A 21,688-nucleotide genomic window follows, 5' to 3' on the forward strand; every position below is an offset into this window, starting at 1 on the left:
AAGCAGAGCACACGGGTAGGAGCCACAGCTGGAGGCACACATGTGGCTGAGCACGGGTAGGAGCCACAGCTGGAGGCACACATGTGGCTGAGCAGGGACGAAGGAATGCTCACTGTCCACCAAAGCATAGCGTTCGATTTCAAGGACAACTCTGGATTGGTCCAATGAATGTAACATGCTTACATATTGGTTTAAATGGTGGCAATCACTTATTTTTAAACTTGTTTTTCCATTTCTTGCCATTTGCTATGCCAAGTAGCTATTCTGGTTTCTACCACCCTTTCTCTCTCTCCTGTGTAGCAAAGGTTTAACCACATATGGTGGCACTTCTCTCCACTTTAGGCCTCAGGGCGCTGAAATAACAGAAGACATTATTATCCCAGAGTGGTACTCAATGTACCCCTCCTGGAAGGGTGAAAGGCTGCCGGGATTCGAACCTGCCACAGGCGCACAGATATCAGACGCGAGCGCTTAGCTCAATGTTCTATCTGACTAGAGTAAAGGGGCACCTTGTCACTTGGGCCAAAAACATATTTTAAAATGCGCCCTTGGATGTTTCGGTAGATTCCAAGTAAAGAAGCCCCGTTATTGAGAGAAAAGGAACAATAATGTGCAGGTAAAACGGAAAGCCTGATGGGTGAGAAGTGGGTCTGAGGTGTTTGAATATTGCACAGCAACCACTGGTGACAAAATATAGCATCTGGGTGAAAAAGCTGCTGCCTCAAGTACACCAGCAAAAGTGCATTAAACGCCTCATCGGGACTTTTTGCTAAAATGTATGTTTTTAAATCTTGTGACTCCGTGTGCAGAAATTAGGATTTTAAACGATGGAAGAATTACACGAATGTCCTCACTATTGCACGGAAGCGTCCGCGAACGAGGAGACTGGTTAACTAGTCTAAAAATGAATGCTGTGCCCAAATCCGGACTTTCGACGAGGCAATGGAAGCAGCGGCCATTAGAAGAAAAGGGAAGCTCCTGGTCCCTTAAATCGGACGCAGGGCCCCTGCTCTGCGCGGCCTATGGGCGGCCTATGGGCCAGGGTACGGACGCGGCGTCCATGCTGTCGGGTCTCCCTTGGCTCTGACTACTGGGTGTTGCTAGGTCGGGAAAAGAGCCGGGCTACACTAATGTTGGAACTGTCGGGACTCGGGGCTAGCTAGCCTTTGGTTGTAGCCCCTGAGATTTTATCCGGGGCTACAACCAAAAGACCAGGGGGCTATAGCCCCCTTAGCCCCCCCTTGCCACTCCCCATCCCCCGGCAACGCCTCTGTGCGAGGGATTTATAGCTGATCGTTGTCAACATCACAGGGCAAACACAATCCTCCCCCGAGTTATTCGGGGCAGCAGATCGGATTCGGGGCTGTAAAAATAATCTCCAATGCCGAAGTATCTCCATTTTGTAATGCACAAGATACATTTGTTTGGAATGTAGAAATGAAATGAGGTTAGTTAAGGCAAAAAGTGTAAACCTAGTGCACGTGGGCAGACTGGCAGGCGAGCCCGTGGCAGCGGCCATGTGCTGCCCTCACGCTATGTGCGGGCCGGGGTTTCCCCTGAGGATGCCCGCGAGGTGACGTGCACTGCCCCTTCGGGACGGGATTCCATATGCTTTCCCTATATTTGCGGCTGTCTGGGGGTCGGCCCCGCCGCGGCGGCTCCTTCTATTACTGCTGGCACGCAGACTGACAGCGCCCGGTGCCAGTGCGGCGGTGGCAGGGCAGAGGGCCGGACACGCGGCTGCGAGGAGTCCCCTTCACACCGGTGCCGGAGGCTGGCGAGGCCGCAGAGATGAAGGAGCAGGCACCGGCAGAGCCCCCGCCGGCACCAACGGGTGCCCGCAGCCAGGAGAGAGCTGGGCAAGGCAAGGGACAAGTGCCCGCAGAGGGCACTGAGTCGGCCATGGACATGCCCAGTCTGGGCGGCCGCGGGAGTGGAGAGCGGCTGGCCCTTCCACATGGGGCGCCGGGATGTCCGGCTGAGCAGGGCGGGCAGGCCACCGCCCCAGCCCCGCTCTCCGGCGCCTCAAACACCCCAGGCTGCACCAGCAACGGTGGCCCCGGTGCCTGGACCTGTTATTCCCCCTACAGCGGCTCCAGCGACGAGGACACCGAGTGCATCGACATGAGCCCAGCAGAGGAGAGGGGCGAGAAGGCGGAGAGGGCTGCCGGGTTCAGCCCCGACCAAGAGGAGGCGCACTTCATCACCACCCACCAGATCCAGCTGTGCGAGCTGGACCACGACGCCGACTCTGGCCCGGAGCCGGACAGCTGGGGGCTGCCCCAGGGCTCCCCCTGCCGCTCGCTGCTGGAATACGCCTCCTTTGACAGCGACTGCACCCTGGAGGATACCCAGACCGAGGGGGGCGACAGCTATGTCAGCACCACCGCCAGCGAGCCCTGCCGCTGGCGGGAGAGCAGCACCGACATGCCCAGCAGCAGTGTCGAACCGCACAGCGGCACCCACTCTGAGAGCGACACCCCCGGGGAAGGGCGGCCCAAGAGCTGGGAGAGCAGCAGCCCGCCGGCTCAGGTCCGCCTATCAATCACCGCCGCCCCCTGGGCTATAAATGAGACTGTGTTCAGGGAGCCGCACAGCGCCCCCGCTGCCCAGAGAGCGCCAGACATGAGCCTGTGCGCCTTCAGAGCCCCCGAGGGCGGCCGCCTGGCGCATGACCAAGGCCGGCGGCAGGTGGTGGCCGTGCGGGGGGCCGGCTGCTCCAGTGGCGCCTCCAGCGCCGTCAGTGAACTAGACGACGCCGACAAGGAGGTGCGCAACCTGACCTCCCGCGCCTTTCGCAGCCTGGCCTATCCCTATTTCGAGGCGCTCAGCTTCAGCTCTAGCGCCTCGTCGGCCTCGGAGCAAAGCACCGGACTCGGGCCGTGGTCGGGCTACCTGGACTGGGCTGGAGGCGGGGCGGCTCCGAAAGACGCCCAGCAGCAGAAGTGCGGCGCCACCACCAAAAGCAACATTCACATCGACGCCGTGAAGACCAGTCAGTCCCTGGAGCTGGTGCTGAGTGGGCTGCAGGCGGAGAAGCACACGGCAGGCGCGGGGGCCCGGCTGGTGACCCTGAGCGAGACCGTTAGCCTGAGCCACATCGCAGCCAGTGGACCCGTGCTGCCCTGGAAGGAAGTGGGGTCAGTGCCCAAGCAGGGGGACGTGACAGAAGCGGAGCAGCGGCCGAGCGAGCCAGGGAAGGAGGCCCAGACCAGTTGCAAGCCAAGCTGCCCAGCCGGGGACTCTGCAGACAGCATGGAGCACAAAAAGTCCGTGTTCGCCTCAAACCTGCTGCAGAATGTCATCTCCAAGAAGATGCAGCTGGAGCAGGAGTTCAAGATGGAGCGAGGGGAGCTCACCGACACCTCCAAGGTGGCCCTCTCCAGCTCCCTGACCTCCAAGGACTTTGAGGAGTTGAGTGAGAGGTGTTCAGTGGGAGGCTTACAGAGGCAGATCTCGCGCCACTCAGAAGTGGATTCCGAGTACAGCGTGGCCACCCTGGAGGACTTTGCAGAAGAGAAGCCAGCCACTTCCAGGAAGGAGTCGGCACCTCAGCCACGGGGCAACGCAGCCCTGAAGTCGCCTACGGCGGAGTGTTCCCATGCTGAAGCAGCAGGTGCAGCACGGAGGAGTGCAGCCGAGGCGGCCAAGGCGACCTTGCTGCGCAGTCAGCACAGCGCCTTCCGATCTTGGAAGGAGAAGGAGATACAGAAGTTAGAGCAGAAGATCATGGAGGAAAAAGTGGCAGTGCAAAGCAGAATTAAGATCCCCCTCGGGAACGATGTGAAGGCCAACCTGGGTCAGACCTCGTCTAGCCGGGCCACCAAGCTGTCCAGCCTCTACGTGCCAGGGATCCAGTCAACTCCCAGAGAAAGTCAACCGGAGAAGCAGGCCACAAAGTACTCTGCCTCAACTTACGCACACCAAACTTGCTTCAAACGCAGGGAAGAATTCAACGGCGACATCTTCGCGGTCCCCATGGCAGCTGCTCGCACCACTCCCAAGGCAGCACCTGAGGTCAAAGTGAGTCAGACTACAGCCAAAGTCAAGGTGGGAGCCGCCGCCGGAAGCAATCCTTTCAGCATCGCCAAACTGCTGACCCCAAGCCTGGTCAGGGCCGCAGAGGAAATGAAAAGCCAGACACCTGTCTCCCCATCAAAGAGCGAGCTGCTGGAGAAGATGCCTCAATTTTTGGTGCGGGATGTCCGAGAAAGTAAGCCCAACAAGACCCCAGGACCGCTGCACCAGGTGCGTGATGTCAGGAAGCTTATGAAGAGCTCATACAACTCGGAGGAGACTGGCGTCAAGGGAGCCGGCACTACCCCCTCACCTATAGTCATAACCTGCCAAGCAGTCAAGAACAAGGAGGACGCGACTCCAGCCCTTGTGCGTCCCTCCTCCCCAGACACTATACTGGTGCACCGTGCCTCCGGTAGGCTGCCCGTGGCCACCATCGCACCTAACAAGAGTGGCCCAAGGATGCCTGTAGTCAAGATCGTCTCTAAGGCCTGCAAATGGCGGCAGCAGCAACAGGAAGAGAAGTCTGAGACAGCGAAGCCTGCTGTCGGAGAGCCAAAGGACTCATCCCCACCAATCCCTACAGGTCCTGGTCACCAGGCTCTGGACAAGTTGACAGCCGCAGTGAAGACCATGGAGCAGCTCTATGTCTTCGATAAGCGAGAGTGGCGGCGTCGCAGCGAGGGTGACCCATTAGAGGCTGCCCAGGCAGGAGGCACAGCACTGTCTGGAAGCCATGTGCTGTCCCTCATTGCCAGTGAGGAGGGTAAGGGCGAGGTACAGGGTGGTGCACAGTGGCCCCATGGAGGCAAAAGTCAAGAGACAATTCGCACGCCCGACCTTATGCCACTGCCTCGCAGGAACTCCCATCCCGGAGCGGAGAGTAGCAACTGCAAAGCCGCCACCACCAGCAAGTCCCAGATACAGAGTCCCGGCCGCCTTATACCTCCCTGCAAGGCAGAGAGGGAGCCCGTGAAAGCCCAGCCACAACAGCTTCCCAGCAGTGGAGTCGGCAAGAACATGAGCAATTTCAGCACATCACACCGGACGGCCCCCACTTCCACCGCCAAGAACCAACAGCAACAAGAGCCTCTCAGCAACCAGAGAAGCAACAGGTCCCCAGGTCCTCGACCACTCAGACTTGCCCAGTCTCTGTCTCTAGACGAGGGGCAGAAGCCCCAAGCCAGCAGGGGGCCTCCTCCCACCCGCCAGTTGAGTGCTGACTGCGAGAATTACTTGAGCATGCCGGCCAAGAACAAGGTAGAACCTGCCCCAACCACTGCAACAACTGTCTGCAAACCGGCACACTTTGTTGCTAAGACCCAGAGTGGGAGTCCCCCACGACGGAACCTGGACATGCGTGGCAGAAACGAGAGCAATGCGCCCTCGAGGGCCCCTACTGTCGAGCCCGCTCCTCCTCCTGTAGCTACCATCTACCAACAACAGCAGCCCTGTCTGACGCCGCTGCTGCCAGGAGGGCCTGCTACTCAACTCATCTTCTCCCCACCACTGACGGCAGTGCCCCCAGAGTTGCTGCAGCCTCAAGGTGCGCAACGTAGGCTGCTTCTGGACCTGGCCACCGGACAGTACTTCATGCTGGACACCCCAACGCCCCCCGCCCGCCGCAGGCTGTTTGACCCAGAGACTGGACAGTATGTAGATGTACCTGTACCCCAACAGCCTGTGACACCCATGCACCTCCCCATGTCACCCATGGCACTCAGCCCCGGTGCCTATGGTGCCACCTATATGATCTGCCCAAGTTTTCTACCTACCACTGCCGCGGCTGTGCTGCCCACCCTGCAGAGCCAGATCTCACACCCAGGAAGCGACCAGAGCTATGACATGGGGAACTTCCGAGACCAAGGTGGGCAGCAGGGGGAGTCAAGGGGCTTTGCTGATAGCCCTTACTATATGCCGACGGGGAAACCCCAGGCTCAGACTAACCATCAGCAGGACAGGGGTGCCACTGGGTACCCAGAATTGAAGCCTGTGATCAGCATCACGTCTCAGCAGCAGCCCGGGCCTCGAATCATTGCCCCACCATCCTTTGATGGCACAACCATGAGGTTTGTGGTGGAGCACAGATGAGAAAGCAATGGTGAGTCTTCTTGCATGCCATGAGCCATCCTCCACCTAGGCCATCCACATGAGAACATCACCGACTATGCTATGTGCGGTATAACCGCCGCCCCGCTCCTCCGACCAGAGCCATGCAGAGAAGTCAAAAGTAACAGGTGCTTAACTTCCAACCACCTCTCTTTGGAGCTTAGTAGCATGGGAATGGGAGGTTTTGCCGCAGTATATTTGGTCGAAGCAGAGTTTGTCGAAGTATTTTGGGTGAATTTTGCCACATATGTGTTGCGGTTGTGGGGGGGTCAGGAAATAATTAATGTAGAGAGTTTAAGGGATGGGGCTGTGGGGGTCTCCCCCTGCATTTATATGTGGAAAAATCAACCTGTCAAAAAAAAGAAAATTCAATGAATTCTCATTTGACCAAATATTTTCGACCAAATCACCCTAAACCTAGTAGTATCATAAAGAGCTTGGAAGAATTTAGATCACATCCACCTGAAATTGTATACCGGTTTTACGATAGGTTCTTTTTCAAAGTCACATAGTTAATGTCCCAAAAAGCAATGTAACAAACACATGCAAATCTGAACACTAGCCTAGAACCCCAGCATAACATACCCAATACTGCTGCACCCAATTATTCACATGGTGCCCATATTAAGCTCCTGCTTCATTGGTGGTCTTCAAAATCGGCATTCATCTTCAGAATGGAGGACTATTAGTAAAGTCAGCCCATAAGTCTTTCAGGTGCTGGCCCCCAATGCTTATCCAGGATCGAAACTGCCCATACATTAGGCGTCTACAACCTGCAGCTCTCCAGATGTTTTGGAATACAACTCCCATGACCCCATCTCATTTATTCTGCTGGCTAGGGAGGAAAACATCAGGAGAGCCAAAGGCTGCAGACCCCTGGCATAGGTTGACATGCTTTGGAATGCAGCTCCCAGTCTGGAAGGGCCGTGCCACTGCAAGAACACAGGAATGCAGGCCAAGCCATAGCATGCAATGTAAAGGCATTGGGGTAGACTGGTCTCTATGTTTCGGCTATGCATGGCATAACATTGGCCAGGTGTTTATTGAACACATAAAGTGATGATGCTCCAGTGAGTCCAATGAAAACAACTTGAAATAGAGTTAGAAATGTCAATTTTAGAATTAATTCCATCTCTGGATGGAATTGCATCGATGTAGTAGTTAATTTTATGTGATATTTGTATAGCGTATAAGAACCATTTTCATGGCCTCCAGATGATAGAATGGGCCTCGTTATAAGGTTGGTGGTATGGAAATAAAGGTGCCGGTAGCAAGGTACCTGCACCCTTTCCGGACTGCCAACCGGTAAGTTTTGCAGTCTGAGCATTGGACTCCAGGCAGGCATCACCTGCCGGGAGTTCAGGCTCCTACCGGCATGCTTTTCCCTGAAGCACCAGCACCGTTACTAACAGTGCTCCAGGTTTCCCAATTCCCATAGAGCCGCACGGGACTTCATGGGAATGGAAAATAACCGTACCGCCACCCCTTCTGATATCCCAGTAGCACCGGGATGTCAAGCGCCGGTAACAGTGTTACAGGGTTGGCGGCCAGCCGACGTTGGTGCTACCGCCAACCTCATAATCAGGCCAAATGTCTGGAAATTTGATGGCCATATTCTGAACTGATAAACTCTACATTATAGGCAGATAACATGAATGCACATTGCATTGCACGAAAATAACATTATGCTTGAGTAGAGATGACCAGTGCTGCAAGGTCACCTTCAATGGTCTTTATACCTTAGGTGGGGAGTACGTGTGTTTGACTATGACAGAAAATAAGGGATAGCCGCCATGAGACCCCCAATAAAGCTGTGGAACTCTCTTGGCTATTATTGGGGTGCTGCACTAAAAGGTGGAATGAGTAAAGTGAGTTGGGACACAGTTATCTACCCTGAAGCATACATAGATGTTCAGAAAAGAAGGCTATTGCTCTGGCCCTCAGCTTAGAGAACGAATGCAAGCAAGCGCATTGCAGCTGTATGTCGGACTGTTTATCACTTTACAATTAGTTACTAGCATTAATGTGTTCTCTGGCAGAGCACAGCGAAAGAAAACAACCCCAAGGCCACTCACAACCTCCTGAAGGCCTCTTGTGCGAGGCGGTACTGAACCCATCTCCTTATTGAACCCATAGGACCGCCCCCACCTATGTTTGGCAGATTATACAGCACCCATTTCACCTGCACTGTGCCCACCCTGCAATGGTTGCTTTATAGAGCTCCGGGCGAGTGACGCTTAGGTGCCACATTGCCACTCGAAGAAGGAAACAAATACCTAGTGGCATGGTATGTGTTTTGCAACATGGCTGTATTTGCTTGGCTGCTAATGGCACTTGTACCAGTGCAAAGCTTCTGCAATACCACTATTGTCCAAACTTCATCTCATGAGGTTCGGCGACATCACCTCCCACGAGCCATCTCTGTTGCGCTGCTGCGTGAATCCACTCCACACCGGAAGCTCTGGGCTAAACCTGTCGAACAGGTTTAGCAGTTTATTGTGCAGTTTTGGACACTGCACATCCTCCCTGTTGGTCTTGTAATATGGCAAACTCGCTTCAGCATTAAGGACCAGCATTTCCGCTCTCAGTGGGGACATTGGCTGCAGCCTCGAGGTTGAGGCGGGATGCAGTTGGAGCACACACTGCGCCACAGGATTGGTATCCTGTAGATTTTAGACTATTTGCTCTTGGCAGGATAACATTTTAGTTTTGAATTTGTGTCAAGGCGCAGGTTTTGCGATGCCATAGTGCTGCTGGGACAGAAAAACCATAGAGGTCCAGGAAGGAGGCATTTGGGGCCGAAATAACAGGTCCATCAAACCTCACTGTACAGATAAACAATCCCAGAAGGCAGGCACCACAGTTGCAAAAAAATGGCACAGGTTGGTTTTCTAACCTTCTTGTCTACTATTCAGCCGGGGGAGGGGCTGGGATGTACACACACACACACGCCTCCCCCCACCAGGGAGCGCCTGACACAGCGCTCATAGGTTCAATTTCCTTCTTGCACATACAATAATGTATTGTAGACGCACGACTAAAGATGCCACATGTAGCCCACCATTATATTTCTTCCCTCTTAAAAAGAGTTTGGGGGTCATCAGGTGGGATGCAGGCAAACGGACCTACCGTTACCGGCGCGTGATATTCCAGAATGTCCAGGATATCACAGATGCTTGGCAGTTATTTTGCTGGTGGGGTCCTGATTTACCTACGGCTCTTGGCTGGAGGTCAATCACTGACCCTCACCGGCAAACCTCTAGTTTTGCGGTGCTGGAAAAGTGTCCCTAACGGAATTTCTGCCACTTTTACTGGCACTTTTCCCACACCGCAAAACCTGTAGTGACCCTGTTTGACTGAAGTCCTGTCAGGTACCCGATCACACTACATCCCTGCCACCCCACCAACCTCTGTGTTGATTCTGTGGCACAAATGTTCCCAGGGCAGAGACTGTGCCAGAGCAGGAACTGTGCGGGAGTGGAGGCTGCCTCCATAACGTGTAGAAGGCATATTGGCAGGGCTGGACTGGGAACTAAAAGAGGCCCAGGAAATAATTACTGGGGACCAAAAGAGGCCCTGGAAATAATTTTCAAAGTGGCCCCATATGACACATTTTCAGCAATCCAATGCTTTTCCTATGAGACAATGTGGAAATACCACACAAAAGAGGCCCAGGGTGCAGAGGCCCGTCGGGAAATCTCCAGAGTTCCCTATGGGCCAGTCCACCCCTGGATATTGGTTTGGCCTCTGGGGAAGTGGAGAGGAGTTACTCTTGGAGAATAGCGGTAACACACCTGCTCCTGTATCCTAGCAACAGCGATCGTGTTTAGAAGGCCAAGGGTGGCAGATAATTGCTTGCTTGCTTCCGTGGTAAAGTTATTTGGTGAAACATGGTGGTTAGTTAGTGGGAATGCTTCTTTTGTTCAGGAGTAAAGCTCTTGCTTTGGCCACTGCTTGTTTGTGAGAGGGGATCATATAGCTTAATGTTAGAGTTCTCATTTTGGAGCGGGCGGCTTTGTTTGAGAAGCTGTTCCAGTAGGTCAGCAGTAATGTTCTGGGACTCAGACAGCAGATACAAAAGACTGATTCCCAAAGCACAGTGGCGGCAATCAGGCCTGAAGGCCGCCACTGTGCAGACTACTAACTCAGGCTCGGATCCCCAGTGGCTATCCACCCTCTCCTATGCAGGACCAGAATTCCTAACCATCCCGTGGCCTTCCACCTCCTTGCACAAGGACCTCCACCAATTGCCTATTCTGCCTTGACAAAGCCTTCGGCCAAAACACGTATTGGCTCTTCTGACATGCAACTAGCACTGTACGTGCTAGGATAACGGTCACACAATATAAAGTTACAAATAATTAAAAACAAATTGTGAACCAAGACAAGGTGTACTGACCTTCTTATCTAAGAAGCCATATCCAGGATGTAAACGTAATCCAGCGCCATTACCAACAAGGTTTCCCTACCCACTCGTGCATACTCTACCTTTGGGAATGTCTGAGCTTTTTCCCAAGCAAACCATGTACCATGCTGCAGGATTCAACTAATCACTCGACCAGAATAAACAATAGCGCAGGAGTCTGCCATTCCTCCAAGCTCTCAACCCACCTTTATCTGATTCCCAAAGCAATTGGCCAGAGGTCGAGGTCGAGTTGTCGTCATGGCAGGTGCATGACACACTTTTAAAAAGTGTAGAAAAATACAGGGTTAAAAGAACACTCATTTTTATAAAGATGATTTTAAATGTGCACAAATTACATTATAAACCAACCTGACAATATATAAACCTTTGTAGTTACGCTTTGAACAAAGATTCGGAAGGAAAGGCTACAATTATGAGTTTTCAGAGTTATGTGAGCCTAAAAAAACTCCTCCTGGTTTTACAACTGTACTATCAAGAATGAAAGAAACACAGTGCATGAAAATGCAGGATACAATCGCCTGCTTATAGTCCGTGTTTCCCACAGCGTGCAGATTTATGTTACACCCCCATCTCTAATCAGCCAGCATTTGCACCGCATAAGACACATGTCACATACCATAGCCACTCCCGTTACCCAATCACTGTTGTGTCTATAGCCATTTACCGTGTTTTACCCTTAAATGTGCTTACATGTAAAAGGAACAAGAACAAAAAAGACCGGAGCAGTGCTCGCCTTAGCTCGAGAGATAGTCTCGAAATGCTCTTAACAGCGGATCGCTGCATGCTAGTGTTTGTTGCATTGCAGCTCAGGCCTAGGCTTTTGATTTACTCTGACCCAGCGAGACACTTTTTGTTGAAGGATTCTAAATTTGTGGAAATGCGGCCCGGTTTCTGCACTGCGAAGGGGGAATAAAGTGAAAACAAAGCACGTCACAAGAAGAGTAGTCTGTACATGTGGCTGGTAGCTGTGGGATAAGTAATGGGAGAGTGGGGAACCCCTGAATCAAGACTGCTCAAGGCAGAGATCTAGAAATGGAGACCCAGGGCTAGAAGCGTCCGATGAAGGGAGAGAGGTGGCAGAGTGGAGGGGAAGGAGGACCTGCTGAGGATTGCCACAGGAAGGGGTGCATGCAGTAGGAGAGCAGGTGCTCTCGACAGAGGGGCAGATAGGAAAGAGGAAGCAGGGCAGGAATTGCAGAGTAGAGAAACGAAGAGAACTCGATAAATGGAACCGATGGGGGCGAAGCGGCAGAGGGGAGTCCTGCCTGAACATACTCTAAATCTGGCAGAAATGTTCCGAATGAAAAATAACATGTAGAATCATGCCGACTACAGTAAAAGATTTGTTATCCGGACCCTAATTATCTGCCACATTCTTTTATCAGTTTTCTCACACTGCCAGTAAGTGAACCGTTCCGCTTAGAAAATGCCAGATACCATAGTGTGTATGCCAGATAACCAATGTTGGAAATGGCAAACATAGCAAAATGCTGGATTCTGTGTTATCCAGCCTTTTTTACTGTGCTTACCGACATTTGGATACGGTATATTTGCGTATGCATTGATGCCAGAGAGCAAAGCTTTTATTGCACACTGAAAATGGCACATTAGAACAGGAGATTGTGATTTTGCACCAGGGATGCAATTTCTGTATTTCTGGCAAGTCACAACCCATGTAGGGATGTTTCACAGAATTTGGAGCGGAGACAAAAAGCCCCAGCGCCAGAAAGAGTCTGCTAGGTATATCGTGTTGCTAGTCCATGCTGCATGCACAGTCCTTAGGGAGTATCCCCACACCGCAGAGGTGAACATGGGCAGAGTTGGCAACAGAGTGGAAAGTCTGCAGTGGGTGCCAGGGAAGCCTGCCTCGTGGTCTTCAGTAATGTTGAGTAGTTGTTTGCATTCTGAGCATTTTTGTGCAGATATATTTGCATTCTATATTGCTGGTCATTCTGCAGGGCTTGCTGTTTGGCGACACTGGGGGCCGCTGTTCTACACAGACCCCAAGGAATCCCTGAATACACCTGTGACGAAACAACTTGCGTGCCACAGATGAATATCCGTTTCTAAACCATCAATTGGACCCACACCTCTAGTACACCAGAAGGCATCCGAACAGATTGGAAACACAAGGAAATTATAAAACTCCTTGTCCAATTTTGGTAACGTAGACGGAATGGCAGGCTTATCTCCGCAAGATCGCGGATCGTTGGTTAGTTGCAATACAGCGAAAATGCTATTATTACCCAATGATAAAAGGGACTGTCCAGTCAAGGTTGTACAAAAATGTCTGCTTTATTATTATTGCAACAGACAGTTCTAGCACATTACAAAATACAGGCCACCCTGTAAAGGAACACAGAGGACAGACAGTTTCACAAAGGAAAGGGATGCACTGTGGATACTGACAGGAGGGTAGTCAGTAAAGCAATCAGTCTTCATGATTCAAGGTTATTTGGTTTTAGGACCAACGGAGCAAGGGGTCGTAAATGTCACTAGGGCCCTTCGGAGAAGGACCAGGAGGACAGAACCACAATGTACCTGGTGCTTGAGATGATCTTGATGCTCAACAGCGTCAAGTCAGTTCCCAGATGTTTTGCTTTACAGATAATATGCTAGGTTATTTATAACGCACTTAATACCCAGAGGTTTCTAAGCGGGGACCCGGGGCTCGAACCTGTGTTGCACCGTGTTGTCTTGCTTCCAAGGCGATCATGTTGCCCCTGAGCTATCCTACCGAGACAACAGACAGAGTTCAAGATGGGAGACAACTGCGGGTATCAGGCGGCAGGCAGTTGGGCAAGCAAGGCTGGGTGAACGGCTGCAGGCTGGCCTACACAGCAGCTCAGGGTCAAGAATCGTTGTCTCTGTGCTGGTCAGTGGATCTGGAACTCTGGTCGAAGCGTCTTGGGCGGCTTTAGGGACTGCAGCGTGACAACAGTCATTGGTGCAGCCAGTCGCTGTAGGGGGAATCCCCAACTGGCCAAGTCTGTCATCATTTCGTAAGTCTTCAACCCTTCCTTATAAGTAATTAACCATCTCGTCCTTGAAACTTTCTCAGTACAATAATCTAGTTCTTAATTTTGGTTATTAGTATTACGTTGGAATAAAGATAGGAGGGAGATGGGATGAGAGGATGGAAACACAGCCTGTGGGCTGGCCATGCCATGCTAATCCCTATCACCATTCCCACCCACTTCCTGCCCCTCCACACCCTAAAACACACCAACATGAGATCTCTTTGAGCAAGCCCTATGATGCAGTAACATCAAACCTTGTGAGACCCACAAGTATTATTTCTGAGCAGACCTCTATGAGTTCATGGCTTGCCACTTTAAATGTGCACCTGGTGTAATAAAAATGTCTCAACTAAGTCTGCCTTCGGCCACTTGATTTATAAGCAAAATGTGTGTCCCTGCATCTCTTCCTTGCACTGAAGTCATGTTAAAAACAAGCATTGGCAACAGCAACACTTTTGGCTTCTGTATATCTATTGTGTAGTCATTTGCCAGGAACTGATGACAAATGCCCAAATACTCAAACTATTTTCCAGCTGTTGACATCTTTTGACCAACTAGTATCATTATGGCAGTGCCTGAAGGATGCCTATCCCATGCCTACACAAAAGCCCAAACTAGTGCCTTTGCCAATGCTTGTTTAACATTAGGTGTCCAATTGAAACAAATTTCTCTATATGCGAACATGCCATGTTCTTTTACAGCCTTGAAATAACTTCTCCAACTGTACTTTCCTTGGCCCTTTCAAAACTGGATCACATGCCTCTTTTTTCAGTTTCACCATATACATACATGTTAGGGGTGCTTTACCTACGCCCTGGGCCCTTTCTTCTGGTATTGTTTAAGAAACTTGCCCTTGAACTCAGTGAAACTCATGGCTCGCCAGTTTTGGGTGTCTAGTCCCATGTGTGACATTAGTGTGGCTGGCTTTATATTAATATCGTGTGGGGTATTCTTATAATGCATGAATCTAGCAGCAGAGCAATGAATGAAGGGTGAGATACCTAGGCACGTTCAAAGCAGTTGAATAGCGAGAGGAGTATCCATTTCCGGTATGTTAAACTGGGCCTGGATCCGGCGGGGGGCAGAGAGGTAGAGGAAGTGGTTTTATTAAGAGGAAAGTGATCTTGAATCTTAGGTGATAACTTTTAATTAGCATCTCGCAATGGCGGCGCTATCAGTCACAATGCTGGGGACATGGGCATTATCTTATGGGACATGCCCGTGTCCCCAGCGCTGTGATTGGCTGCTTTCCCTCTAGCTGCCATCTTGCCCTTTCCCATACCTCATCTTCTCATGCCCATTACTCTGCTAGGCCCTTGCCCAAGGTGGCTGGCATTTTTCCCTTTCTCCCTGCCACCATTCCTTTTCTGAGCCCCCACCCTGGCAGAGGGGAGCCCCACTTTGACGTTCCTTTTCCTCGGCAACCCGCCACGCCCCTTGTTTCCGCACAGGTGCGGTGCACATCATGCCACCTTTGCTTTTTACCCAACTGCGGTTAACTTTCAGTACATATTAGTGGTAAGCAGAGATTTTCACGAAAAAATAAAATAGAAGGGATAGCGAAAAAATATAGAAAAATATATATATATATATATATATATATATATATATATATATATATATGGGGAATATGGTAAAGTGTTAAAAGGTGTGTAGGGGATTCGGGGTGGGTGGGGTTGGAAGCGTGGGGAAACAGGGAGTTTCCCCACACTTCCAAAAACCATTAGAAGTTAATTTATTTTTTCATTCGTTCAAATCACATGTGACCCATATTAGCATCACTAATGATTTTGGGATGAGACGGGTGCTAATCACGATACTGGGCATGGGCGTGGGCCGTAATGCCCGGTAATGGCCTTCCAACTTCCGTAATCACCTGGCTGAGCTTTGGCCATGACTTGGGGTTGGCACTCCATCAGGAAATGGTAGGCACATCCATTGACATTATCACTTAAGAGACGGTCAAGCGTTTGGAGCCCTTAATGCAATTCTATAGCTTTTTAAATTGGCATTGCTCATCGGGAACTTATTTACAAAAACACAAGTAATTGAAATAGGCAAACTAATTCCAGTGCAAAAGTTGGTGCGTTGTTGGGATAGTTTAATATGGTTGAAAGAGAAAAGCAACACATGTATGAAAGCAATTAATTAATGCAAGGGCCGGCCAGCGTCAGGATGGCACGTCCTGCCATTCTCAATGGAGGCCATTCTTTTCGACGTTGCCAATCAGGAAGTGGGTGTTTGGCAGAGTGCACCTACTGACATGATTCTTAAGTGAATGCCCTGCGTTTGTTTTTGTTGACAATGTACCAACTCTGATAAATGTATTACTTAGTTGTGTTACAGTTTAACACAGGAACAGAGAGTCCTAGCTTTCCATTTGCACTTGGGACATATCAAATAATGACAAAGAAAATTGTCCTTGTAGGGACATGGCACGAGCCCTAAACTAAAGGAGCACACAAGTGAAGTCCCGCGGAAAATAATGCATGAAGAGATTAGGCCAGAAGACGTTGGCCCTCATTACGCGTCTGCCAGTAACTCGCCAGTGCTACCCGTGGGTTACTGGCAGTCTCGCCTTAGTTACCGGCGCCCTATATCCTGGTGTTACTGGGATATTATGGGTGACGGCAACGGCAGTAAGTTCCCTTTCCATGGAGTGCCACAGGACTCCATGGAATGGCAACCACTGATTCACTGGCATCATTGTTAATGGAGCCAGTGCTTCATTGATTTTTCTGCCGGTAGGGCCCTAAACTACCGGCAGGTCAGGTCTGCCGGTAGTTTAATGCCCCAACCCGCAGGCTCAAGGTAAAATGCTGTAGCCAGTAGTACTGGCCATTTTACCAGCATTTTTTGCAGACCGGGTTACTCGTAATGAGGATATCTTGGATTAGAATTTTGAAGTTTCCGGTGGACTACAGTAAAATACTATTTAAGGAGTTTTGTATCTTGTGGATTTTGGTGCATTGCAATTATGTTGCTGTACACCTTTTGCAAGTAACCAAGTGCACTGGCGGCCCCACGCTGCACACAGTGAGGCAGGGGGCAGCTGGTCTTTTCAGGGTTGCCATTTTGTAAAATGCTGACTCGTTTTCCTCTCCGAGGGACCAGTGTTTTGAAAGCATGGATATCTGATCTCCGTTGAACCTATTGACTTTCTTTGGAGCACTATTTATAAAAATGCTTCCTTCAAGCAAACAACATGTGAGTAAAAAACGTGCATATGAATGACCCTGTTGAAGTAGATACCATACATTGGTTTGCAAGGCATAAAATAAGCAGTGTCACATAGCAATTTGCTATGCAATTCTGTAGGTTTGCTAATTAAAATGACACTTGTTAAGCACAGCCAGCTATTTAAATGACCATGTTTTATAAAAACACAGCTGACCCTGTATTCCTGTCTTAGCCAATGGGCCAGCCTATTTCCTCTGTTCACTGCAAGTTTAAAGGGGTTAATCAAGAGAGAGAATGTGGCAGTAATCACCTCCTCCACTCTTAAAAGAGACAAAGGACTACGTGTGAGAGATAGCGAAGAATTGTCTTTCGATGCCAACCAACTGCAAGCCAGAAGTAATTGGGATGATACTTTTATTAAGCTAACTAACAGTTTGGCATAGACCAGTATGTGTAACTTTTTTTTTTTTTTGTAAATTGTTACATCATGCATAATTACAGTATTGATACCGCTAAACACATCATGGAACGTTGAATGTGCTGCAAAGTGACTTTGCACTGCCAAAATGCACATTGAACTTAGTGCTTTATTTATGACTCTGGCCCATTTTGCGTGATGCAAAGAGTACTTTTGCAGTGCAAAGTGACTTTGCTCTGCCAAAATACACTTTCCACCGCTCTGTGAATCAGGCCTGGTTCAACGTGTATTTTGCTAAATGTTCCATGAATTAGGCCCATTGTCTCCATGTGTTTCAGTAAGGTTTAGTTCAGTGTATCTAAATCTCGTAGTGTCAACAATGTTTTATTTTGTTGGGAAAGGTTGATGAGTGAACACTTTTGAAAATGTACATATCACACAGCCAAATGCTTTTAATGGCAAACCTAGTTCTGTGATATAGTGTAAGGTATAAGTAACCTGGAAAGAGACTGCGCCTAATTTTTGCAAATTAGTTTTATTTCTCAGAAAATCGCCCTTATAGTTGATGACACGTGTTTCGGTCCTCCAAGGACCTTTTTCAAATCAGGGCTATTGATTAGTCTTATAGTCATGTAAGATGCCCCTGTCACATAATGTGAAAGATGAGGTTCCATATATCAAAAGGGTAAATCCCTGCTGTTCAGAATAAACGCGTACGATCGCAAAGTTGCTACAAGTCTCGAGCCCCCCCCCCTGGTTTTTGAGGTAGTTCTGTGACATGCTGGTTGCATTTGTCTGTGCAACTGGGGCTCAAGCCATGAGCTGATCCCAAACTCCTTGACATTCTCTCTTATCATCCTGTTGCTTTATACCAGCTATCCTCAAAGTGAGGTGGCCCCAAGCTTCGATATTCCACCACGTTTGCCAGTACTCTGCCTGCTTCACCACCCACTTTGCTTATTTGTATTGCTTTCTTTCCTCTTACATAATCAATACACAAAGCTAACTAGATGTTTATGCAAATGAGTGAGCAATAGTTTCCTCCAGTCTTTACAAGGTGTAAAATAAGTGGTATTGCATCGCCATTCACAATGTAATAATTATTAATTACATTTCATTTTATAAATCATGTCACACTAAATGCGAAGTGATTTCAGAGAAAACCGCATTTGTATTTCTGTGCACCATGCTCGTGAACAGCACGAGGGACCTACACAAAGAGGAAAGCATAGATTTGGGCTGCAGGTCAACTCCAAAATGCATACTTTTAATGCTCACACTGGCAGATGCAAACTGGAGATAAGAGCGAGTGCTGTGTGGGAGCCTGCCTGTGTCCTTGGCTGTAAATATTGGGAGGGCGCTGGTGTCAAGATGCTGATAAATGAGTTGACCCTTCGCATACCCGTCTTTCCTCCTTCCTCTTTTCCCCTGCATTTTTCTCTTTCATTACATTTTATAATCACATTTTTCACCCTTCCTTGCTTTTCTGTTTTCGCTCTTCTTTCCCTCTCTCCTTTATCCCACCTACCCTTATAACTTCCTTTCTCCCCTCTTGCCCATTTCCCCATATCTCTTCGGTCATTTATTCCCATGACACCTCTTCTCCCACTCCTAAATTAATTTTCTTTAATTCATCTCTCTACTCTGTCCAACTTTTCTGAGCCCTACTTTCCCCCGAGACTGCAGTGTTCTTGGATGTGATATCTGTTGGGTGGGCATTTAGAAGGATGCAGAGTGCATGCATGTGGAAGGCAGAGGATGTGTATGTGGGAAGCCATAGTTTGTGTGCATGTGAAAGGCTGGGTGTGCACATGGACCTCAGTCTGAGGGGTGCACCCGAAAGACTGCATGGATTGTGCATATGAAAGACTGCAGTGCGCGGGTATGTCAGGCTGCAGTGATAGCGCATGTTACCATGTCTACACCTTCTTAAGTTTATCAGAGCACCCAGACCAAATGTGCAGAGAGCATGGCAGTCATCTTGAATTTATGTACATGCCATGTGGTAGGAACTATTTAGAGCATTTGCAACCTGTCGTCTGCCCTGCCCTCCAAACGTGAACTTTGCCATTGAAAGCAGGGGACAGGTGTATGGTGTGTGTGGCTCTGTGCAACAAAAGACAAAAAGGCTCACCTAACTTGCATGTGTATTTGCCAACACTGGAAGTGATATCACAGATAATGACATACTAGTCTTTGATACTCAATGGAGCGTTACTTCACAAGAACTTACCAAGTGACAAAAATAACTTTGTGATGTGTAGCATGCCAAGTTGTATTGTTATTAACATATATATAAAACAGTACCATGAGTGAGAGTATTTTTTGTACAGTTTACACATGCCCACTGAATGGCTTATGGTGACTTTTAATTTTGGTAAACAACACAAGTTTGAAATGAAATGGTAGGTCCAAGATCACACACCAGTTAATTTGTGAAGCCAGGATTTGAGACCAATTCGCACCATAGGCGTTTAACCACATATCTTCGCAGCTCTTATTGGTAGAAATAGATGTTTAGTTTTCAAGAATAGAATACTGTGTTTAGTAGAGATAACTTGAAATGTATAAAAAATCCTAATAGGCCAACCTGAAAAATGTCTAAATCCTAAATATGTTAAGCACAGAGCGTGGGGTAGCTTTCTTTTTCCTATTCTTTTCCTGTACTTTCAAGACTTAGGCACACAACTTAAGTATGATACGGTCAACTTCTTATAGTCGTTGTTTGACAGCCATGCTGCTTGCTCTTACATATTATGTGAAGGAAAAGTGAAGTAAACACTTATCAGAAATAATGGTAACTAAATGAACCATCACCTAGTAATAAGGAGCTTCCCATTTATCTGTCGATAGCATAGAGTGTGTTAATTATCATTGGCTAGGCCCTAGTGGGAAGCCCTGTTGAATTTGCCATGGTAGCGTTGTCCAAAAATATATCTAACAAAGGCATCCCCAGCTGTGGTGGTAAAGCAATGCTGCAAGGCCCTTAGACCCTCTGCTACTGCATAGAGGCATATGCCTTTCACCAGCCCTGATTGACATTGAGGATGCCCAAATTTGCTAATCATATCGGTTGGATTGCTAATCAAAATAGTTTTATTCAGTAACCTTGACTAATCAATTTTGCCTTGCTGTACATCTACATATCTACTGCAATACCATACACTGTAGTTAGCTTCCAGAGCTCGCTTTGCTCTACGATTATGATTGCATTATATATTTGCACCTGCAGGCGAGAGCTGGCCAATCTAGAGGCTGGGAGCACAAGTGGAATCTGCAAGTAGGTGCCCACATTTTATGCCGGCCCGCTGCGCCTCTGCCCAGCCTTCACCATGTCCTTGGAGGCGGTGACTCAGGCCAAGGCTCCACTGGAGTGCCACACCTTGACCCGCCTCCCCCACCCACTGACCTCCAGGTCCGAGAAATAGGTATTTCCTATCACAGACACATGTATAATTTCTTATTACGGGAAGGATATGAATTGGGCAAAGCCTGATTCCCTTGAAAACAAATTAACAAAAAGTATGAGCATCCCAGGTGGCGGCTCTGAGTGTTAATAGTGATTAATACCACTTTCTTGTGTGCGCAGGACTGGAATGCTGTGGTTGGGCCTATCTGGCACGGGTTTGAGAAATGTCAGCCCCCATGCCCTCCCCCGAAAGTGGAATTAGTGCCATATTGAAAACAGTTAATATCAATGACAGGCAAGTGCCACCTTGTCCACCTCAAATGGACAATGACCATGCCTACAGCAACATCATGCTGCATACCTTAGTCTTAGGTTATGACTTTCCTTTAACATTGTGAACCTTTTCATTCATGAAACATCGGAACTTCTCCTTGCACACAGCAAATGATGGGCAGGCATACAGTATACGCGACATTGCCCTGTGTGACACCGATTGCACAGAGCCTTGCACCGAAAACCTTTTTCAGAGTCTTTTTATGATAACTATTTATTTATTTGTGTCCATTCATGCAGCTAACCTTTAAATTTCACAGCCACTCATCTCTCTAATGTCTTACTTCAGCCGGCCACCAACATTCTTTATTGTTATTCATTTTATTTCTTGGGTACAAATAAAGTCTAGTGGCATTAAACATATTAGTACAAGGCTGCTAATCAAATACGTCTGATTGTTAATCAAGAACATTTTATTGAGCAAACTCTGCTAATCAATATTTGAAAACTAATGTAGGCCTTGCTTTGAAGGAAGTATTTGTCTTGTTCCAGTTTGTTTGACTTTTGATTTGAAGTTGAAGGATATCATTACTTGGGGATTTCACTGACTAAAGAATATAACTGAGCCTGATTCTGGACACAGGGCCTACCTCTCGGCATAAACGTTCTGCATTTCACCTGCTGCCTAATCCATCCATTACATACTTCCAAAGATTGAGAATCACTTCACAATGTTGTATAGTGCACGGACCAGATGCATTTGCAAAACACAAATGTTAAACATAGAAAAATGTCACAGTCTGAAGAGATTTGCCTTGAAATATTCAATGAAGGAG

General features: G+C 48.8%; 1 protein-coding gene across 1 annotated transcript in view; it reads left to right on the top strand.

The window, feature by feature from the left end:
- The first annotated feature begins 1,660 nt into the window (after positions 1–1,660).
- The window catches only part of C6QH4orf54 (chromosome 6q C4orf54 homolog), a 55,626-nt gene continuing 35,598 nt past the window's right edge, over positions 1,661–21,688 (top strand). Inside the window, exon 1 of the mRNA XM_069630720.1 lies at positions 1,661–6,118. Within this exon, the coding sequence (XP_069486821.1) occupies positions 1,792–6,108 (4,317 nt within the window). The 5' untranslated portion in view covers positions 1,661–1,791 and the 3' untranslated portion in view covers positions 6,109–6,118. The remainder of the gene's footprint in view (positions 6,119–21,688) is intronic.

Source organism: Ambystoma mexicanum, chromosome 6q, assembly GCF_040938575.1.
Source record: "Ambystoma mexicanum isolate Mex_15411 chromosome 6q, UKY_AmexF1_1, whole genome shotgun sequence".
NCBI lineage: Eukaryota > Metazoa > Chordata > Amphibia > Caudata > Ambystomatidae > Ambystoma > Ambystoma mexicanum.